At 32.3% G+C, this 8249-nt stretch overlaps 1 protein-coding gene across 1 annotated transcript; it reads left to right on the top strand.

The window, feature by feature from the left end:
• Window positions 1-1025: 1025 nt before the first annotated feature.
• Window positions 1026-7920, top strand: LOC145610859 (putative sesquiterpene synthase). Its single transcript, XM_081666131.1, has 7 exons — window positions 1026-1127; window positions 2280-2553; window positions 3849-4227; window positions 6700-6921; window positions 7039-7177; window positions 7260-7508; window positions 7627-7920. Exons 1-7 carry the CDS (start codon window positions 1026-1028, stop codon window positions 7918-7920), a joined length of 1659 nt encoding a protein of 552 aa, XP_081522257.1.
• Window positions 7921-8249: the final 329 nt, after the last annotated feature.

The raw sequence follows: 8249 nt of genomic DNA, 5'->3' as shown, positions 1-8249 counted from the left end.
ATCAAATAGTACGTATTAAAATTACTAGGTCTACCACCCTAACCAAAGGTGTAAATACACGCCAATACAACTTCTCCGCAAGAGCTAGCCCCTCCGCGCGCATTGCGCGCGTAGGATACCCTAGTATAATATAAAGGAAAAACAGTTCATACCCAAAAGAACACAATCAAATCCAAATAATGTATTATCAAACGTATATAGTTATGTTATTTGTCAAACATAAGTACGCTCTTTTTTTTTTTTTTTTTTTTTACACTGGTATGTTGTTTTTCCAACACCTATATGTGCTTTTCGCCTTTTTTTGTTTAACTGGGTGCACTAGTTTATCCACAAGATGCCAAGCAGCATTTTAGCAAAAACATTCTCCTCATTGAAAGAAAGATGGAGTGAAGCAAAATTACCTACTTGTATATCAAAAAAATTCTTTTTCCAAATGTAAAGTAAAAAAAGATGGTAGGAAAACCAAAATATACTCTCTTTATGTTTTAATAAGTGGTTCAGATAAAAAAAAAAAATATTCATTTACAGAAAAGAAAGTCTTGTAGATAATTTTAAACAATTAATTGACTTAAATAAAATATGAGCTAAATGGGATATTTGGTGTTCTAAAATTTATAAAAGAGAGATAGTGGAGTTATTATTTTATTAAAAAGTAATGAAAAAGGTTTTGGTCAAAAAAAAAAAAAAAGTAATGAAAAAGGTTGTATTGGGTTTAGGCGGGAATCATAAGAGCAGAAATATGTAAATTTTTGCTATAAAAAAGTGTAACACTTATTAAAAATACATTCACATTTATTAAGTGTAATACTTACCAAAATACGTAGACATTATAATTGAGAAAGAACTATGAAAAACTTAATATTCATTGTTGTCAACGTGACACCCCACCCACCGCCACCCCGAAACTTGTCTATAAAATGGGGCCAGCCACTAAAAAACCAAAATTGTAAAATGTACTAGGTATAACAACTAAAACTCTCTCTACAAAAACCTTTGAAATAAAGCTGGAAGTATTATTAGGGAATATGCAGTGCAAAACTAAGGCTTCAGACATTGGTCGTCCGCTTGCAAATTTTGAACCTAACGTTTGGGGTGATCTCTTTTTCAACTACACTCCCTCGGATGAGGTATCATTTTCTTAAAAAGTTGTGATTCTTACATAATTGTATGTTTCCTCGATTTTGTAGTGTAGTTTAGTAAACATACTGCTTTTATTTCCTTAATACTAGCTTTTATATGCACGCGATGCATTTGGACATATGAGTATCAACATTGATAAACATTATATATCAAACTACTACTTCGTATGTTATATCATCTCTATTATAGTTCAAACGAACAAGTTTATTGACAATAGCATAAGCAGACATGTAGTTAATGTTCCTTAAAAAATGTACTCATCAAGTTGACTAGATCATAATTTTATCAAAATAATATTATTATTTATTATTATAATGCAAATATGTAGTCATTCAATTACAACTAATATTAATGGTTAATATACTATTTTAATGCAAATATGTACATGACTTTTTTTTTTTGAATGGAAGTAATAATATTATTAAATAATAGCCATACAGCATCTACAATAATAAAGTTCTTTAAACCCCAGATTTAGAGTAAATATCATCACTTTTACAATCAAAATCATAACTAATTTGCATATTTGGCATACCTCATACTCCACACCTTTAAGCTTGACGCGAGCAATGATTTTCGATGCCTTTGCATCTTTCCAAGTTGAAACCTTCGCAATGCGCTGATGTTTTGATCAACCAGTTGATGACAAATCCCAGACCTATAGGAATCTAAATCACCTTCCCAATTGTTAAAAGAACCCTAAAAATAAAATTCTCATCCATTGATGAAAATCAAAATCCCAGAAAATTGGGAAGAACCCAGAAAATTGAGACAGACTCTCAAAAAAAACAAAACAAAACAAAACAAACAAACCAAAACGTAAAATAAAACAAAAAACTAAACTGAATTAAAGAAAAAGGGTCGGAAATAGTCTAATTTTCGATCAACAGAAAAACGAACATACTATATAGCAAATATTTGTAATGCAAGACTAAGCTAAAAATAACGAACATAATATAATCTCATGATCATTAGATCATGCATGCTAACGTTAACCCACTGAACCCACTACTCTTAACACTCCACTATGCAATAACACAAATTAATCAGTTAATCACTTTATAGAGCATATTCCTATACATTATGAGTTAATTAACTACTAACAATTTAAAGCAAATATTCAAACAAATTGGTCATAGGTTACTCAAAGGCAGAAGGAGGAAGAATCCAAAGAGCTCAAAGAACTAGTGCGGAAAAGGTTTATATATGATCTTAAGGACCCAAAGGAACTACTTGAGTATCTAGATGCTATACATCGACTTGGAGTCGCATACCACTTTGAGAGTGAAATTGAAGACAGCTTAACTAATTTCTACAAGAAGTTGCATGCTGATGATTGTTTTGAAGATGATCTCTACTATGTTTCTCTACGCTTTCGTCTCTTACGACAACATGGCTTTTATGTATCATGTGGTACGTCATCAACTTTGGTCAACTCCTTCTTAATTTTTGTTACAAGTGAATGATTACATGGTCATTAATTTATTGTCATTCTTTGTATTAATTAGTACTATACTAGATGAAGTCCGTGCGATTCATGGTTTGTTTGAATTATATATATATATATATATATATATATATATATATATATATATATATATATATATATATATATATATATATATATATATATTTGTGCTAAATTTGTTATATATTTAGATAAAATTACTTATATCAAAAGATAATATTTTATATTTAAATAATTTAAACTGAGAAATCTCATTCGCAAATTTTGCTTACATGTTATTTAAATTATTTAATTATAATATAAATTAATAATCTCGTATTTAATTGGCTACCACTAAAATTTATTATCCTATATGGCGCGCTGAAAAAATTAAATCCTAAGTGGCTCTCTAAAAACTCGGGAAAAAACTCCCCTTTAAATATATATATATTAGATTGTTATGACTAGGTTACTAGATTAGGTACCGTGCCACGCACAGTTTTTAAAATTATTATTATTATTATTATTATCAATTCTACAGTATCTTAATTAGTGTAATAAAAATTAGTTTCAGAAAATTGGCTAATAATATTGTGAATTAAACTACCAAAATATTTTTATTGAAATAACCGTGGAAGATACAATTAGCTAATTATGTATTTAAAAGTTATGCATATGATCATATAATTATATATATATGTATAGGTATTTTAGTGTGGTAACCGTTATTTTTTTGTTGATTAAACAATTTTTTTATAGATGTATATCTACCTCATGAAATAATTCAATTCCCTTTGTACTCACTATTAAAATCACACTGTAATTTTATGTCAAATAATCAATCCATGTACAATATTAATCCATAAATTTCGAATAACGTATTATTTCTTTATTCAACCTTTCTCCTGTTATGAACTCTAATTAGATATCAGTATGTTTTAAATTATGTTTTGCCAATATCTTATACAAATAATAAAAAAAACTTATTAGTCATCAATGAATATATTATTTAGTTATTTGTTGATGTTTATTACTAATTGTATGTAGTTGTTGATTATTGAGGTAATTAGCTTGGCAAATATATTGTATAATAACCTTTAATTATTATTATGGATTGTATTATAATCTATATGATATTTTTCCTAGTGTTGTAATTGATTTTTTAATTATTTTTTTTTAATTTTCGTCTAAAAGTAAAGATTTAGACAATAATTCATTTATGTTGAGATAATTAACATCATAGCTTAATGAATAAAATAAGATGTCTTTTCAAAATTCAAAGATGAGGATGGAAGCTTCAAGGATTGTTTAGCAAGTGATGTACAAGGTATGTTGTGCTTATATGAAGCGTCATATCTTAGACTACATGGGGAGAACTTACTTGACAACGCGCTTGAGTTTTCCACTGCTTGTTTAACTTCCATTGCTACCGATACCCAGCTAAGCTCTCATATGGCCGAACAAATTGCCCATGCCTTAACATTACCCCTCCATAGACGGAATATTAGGCTAGAATCTAGGTATCAGATCTCATTTTATAAATCAAAGTCTTCTCATGACAAAAATTTGTTAAGATTTGCAAAGTTAGATTTCAATTTGCTTCAAGAATTGCACAAAATGGAGCTCAGAGATTATACCAGGTAATTATGCAATGTAAATTTTGGATTCAAAGATGTATTGCTTTGTATATAATTTCTTCATCTATATAATTAGTATAACTTATAGGATTTTTTTGAATATTAACACCTACAATTGTTGCTGTTTTAGGAATTACCACCTTCAGTTTTTTTTTTTTAATTGAAATTTACCACCTACATTTTATGATAATGATAAAACTTCCTACCATTTTGTAAGATGATGTCTTGGTGCGCCCACAAACAGTCTTCCCCTCATTTTCCCTCATTCCTCTTTCGATACCCCGTCTTTCTTCTTCCACTAGGCGAAAATATGAATTGGCCACCGGTTCAAAACCCCCCAAGGCCACCGGTTTTGAACCGGTGGTCATTTGGGGGGTGGCAATAAACCAAAGTAAAGGCCACCGGTTCAAAACCGGTGGCAAAAAGACTTATTGCCACCGGTTAACCGGTGGCAAAATGACTTATTGCCACCGGTTAACCGGTGGCCATAACACTTCCCGCTATTTTTTTTTTGGGTATTAATAAGTATTGCCACCGGTTTTTCGGTGGAACCGGTGGCAATAATGGCAAAAAAAACAAAAATTTTTTATTTTATTTTATTTTTTTCACTTAAAAATCAAGACAAACTCACATATAATCATAATATATATCTTTTTTTTTTGTTTCTCACATCATTGCTGCTCGTTTCTCTGCTTCATCCCAAAACACACATTCATACATTCATTCAAACATAAAATATTCATCAATGAATAAATAGTAATATTGCAAAAAAAATCAAAATTAAAAAAAAATCACAAAAAATTGCATAAATTACATATATTATGTAACAAATAAATCAAAAATTACATATAATCAAAAATTACATGTTTTCTCTTTGAATTAACCTTGAATCTGCAAAAAAATCACAAAAAATAAAAACACAATTCAAAATCAAATTAAAAAAAAAATCACAAAAAACTAAAACACAATTCAAAAATCAAAATAAAAAAAAATTTGCAAAATAAATTAAACATCAGAATTGATAAACAAAAAATTTAGATATGAAAAAATAAAAAAAAAATAAAAAATAAAAAACCACTAAAACCCACAAACCACCCACAACCCACGACCCGTATGTCCACCACCCACAACCAACGACCCACCACCCAACAACCCACGACCCACGACCCAACAACCCACCACCCAGAACCCTCGACCCACCACCCAAATTCAACGACCCACCACCCACAACCCACGACCCACCCCACCACCCACCTTAAACGACCTAACGTCCCCACCAGCCACCTAAAATGACCGACTCACCCCACCACCCACCTAAAACCACCACACCACCCACCTAAAACCACCGCATACGCAAAATAACAACCCAAATTAACTAAAACAGAAAACTCAAAAAATAAAATAAAAAAACACACATACCATCACGGATCCACACAAAACATTGAAATAGGGTTTACGAGGCCAAATTCGACCATGAAAACTCTAGATCTAGAATTTTCATGGTCGAATTTGACCAGAAAACCCGTATTTTTATCACGAGGAGAGAGAAAGTGCGACAATAAGCTTGGTGGTGTCGTTGGAGGCGGAGATGGTTGATGCGGAGGTGGTTGTTGTTGCGGCGGTGGACGATCCGAAGGAAGGAGAGAGGAAGAAACCGCGAGAGAGGGAGAGGAGATCGACGAGAGAGAAAAAGAGAAGAGAGATCTGGAGAAAGGTGGAGATCGACGAGAGAGAGAACAGAGAGGGAGAGGAGAGAGAGGGGGAGTAAGAACGAAGGAGAGGGAGGAGAGCAGGAGAGGCGTGAGAGGAGAGAGAATACTAGGGTTAGGGTATATAAAGGAAGGGGAAAGAGAAGGGTGGGCTTTTTTTTTTTTTTTTATTATTTGATTATTGCCACCGGTTCAAAACCGGTGGCCTTTATCATTTATGCCACCGGTTCGGTTTGAACCGGTGGCAATGTACATATGCCTAATCCCGCCCATTTTTTAAGCCACCGGTTTTCAAAAACCGGTGGCCATTGAGTGGTGTTTTTTTCAATTTTTCTACTAGTGTTCATCTCCTTTTTAATTTTGCACAAATAATATTAAAATTAAATTGCTAAAATAAATAGTTAGGGTTTTAAAATTCATTGTTCTTGCTTCGAAACTTCAAAAATTAGGATTTATAGCAATTCGATTTCAAGCTATGCCTCAATTTAAATGGAAGTGGAAGAAGAGGAAAGTGGGAATCAAGTGAAGAAGAAAGAAAACGGAGGAAAATAGCAAGGGCGACTCATTTTCGAGGGGTTGGTCAAAGTGGTGGGAAGTTTTAGTGTTTTGGAATATATAAGTGGTAATTTTCAATAAAAAAAAATCGTAGGTGGTAATTCCTAAAACAACAACAATTGTAGGTGGTAATTGTCAAAAAATCCTAACTTATATTAGTGATTTAGTAAAACATTAATACATACAATGTACTATTTGTTATGCGGAGCAGGTGGGCAAGAGACCTAGACTCGATCATAAAGTTGCCTGATTTTGCACGGGATAGAGTAGTGGAGGGCTATTACTGGACTTTGGGCGCATACTATGAGCCTAAATATTCACGTGTTAGAATGTGGGCGAACAAGTTGTTCAAGATAATTTCTATCATCGATGACATGTATGATGCCTATGGAACAACTGAGGAGCTAGAACCCTTCACATTAGCAATGCAAAGGTTCGTGTAACGTACATATATGATATATATTCTACGTATAATTGATTACTATCTCTTGTAGTCTATGTAAATGATCATTTTATACATTGAACTAACTAAAGAATGATGCAAATTCAGGTGGGACAAGACCTGCATAAATGATATTCCTGAGTACATGAAGTTGTTTTATCAAGCGACTCTTGACACATTTGATGAAATTGAGCAAGTTTTAGCCAAAGAGGGACAGTCATACGCTATACAATATGCACGACAACAGGTATGATTAAAAGCTTAGTGATAATTTGTTGTTGTACCATTTTTCTACAACAGTTAATAGACGCGTCTAAATTATTTTGTAGCTCACAGCGACATGCCAATGTTACCTACAAGAAGCAAAATGGCGTTTTGAAAAAATTGTTCCAACATATGATGACTACTTTAAGAATGGCATTGTTAGCTCAGGTTACTTGTACATCAATTGTATACATTTTCTCGGCTTGGGAAAGATTGTGACTAAGGATGCTTTTGAATGCATCAATGAAAATTCTAAGGCTCCTAGAGCCTCATGCATACTCACTAGGCTCTTGGATGACATTGCAGGCCATAAGGTGTGTTCCTTTAATCAATTAATAATGACACTAGTATTCAATTTATGATCATCATTATGATGATAGTAATACTAATTTTACATTTATTCTCATATTATTATTTATTGAACTTTTGTAGTTTGAGCGAGAAAGAGAACATGTTGCCTCCACTGTAGAATGTTATATGAAACAATTTGGTACCTCCGAGGAAGAAACTTACAAGGAGATTCTGGTGCGTATTGAGGAGGCGTGGAAGGACATAAACGAAGAGCTTCTTGGACCAATTATCGTTCCAAAACCTCTAATAAATCAAGTAATTAACCTTTCAAGGGTCTCACAAGATTTATTACATATAGGTGAAGATGGCTACACTCATCCCAAGTACATGAAATCAAAAGTTATTGCTGTTCTTATCGATCCTATCATAATGTAGCCAAAGTTTTCGTATGCTTTAGGTATTTATAGTCTATAATGTAACTATGGAGGCCATTGCATTAGCCAAGCAATGCTACTTCTCTTATGTCGCACCTCTTTTTACTAGCTAAAGAGAGGTATCACTATGCCGTAGTTGGGCCAGGAAAATAAAGGCAGTTACCTTGGCCCACAGATGAGAAGCCCAATTATCACAATATTCAAATAATAAAATGTACTTCCTTTGTCCTTGCATTGTTTGATTGATACAGAGTTCTGAGCACATGTATATTTATTAATTTTTTAAAAATGTAATTAGTCATGTGTGGATAACAAAATTAATTTTTTAAT

This window comes from Chenopodium album, chromosome 24, assembly GCF_948465745.1.
Source record: "Chenopodium album chromosome 24, dcCheAlbu1.1, whole genome shotgun sequence".
NCBI classification, from domain to species: domain Eukaryota; kingdom Viridiplantae; phylum Streptophyta; class Magnoliopsida; order Caryophyllales; family Amaranthaceae; genus Chenopodium; species Chenopodium album.
This window is presented reverse-complemented; position numbering and strand designations above follow the sequence as displayed.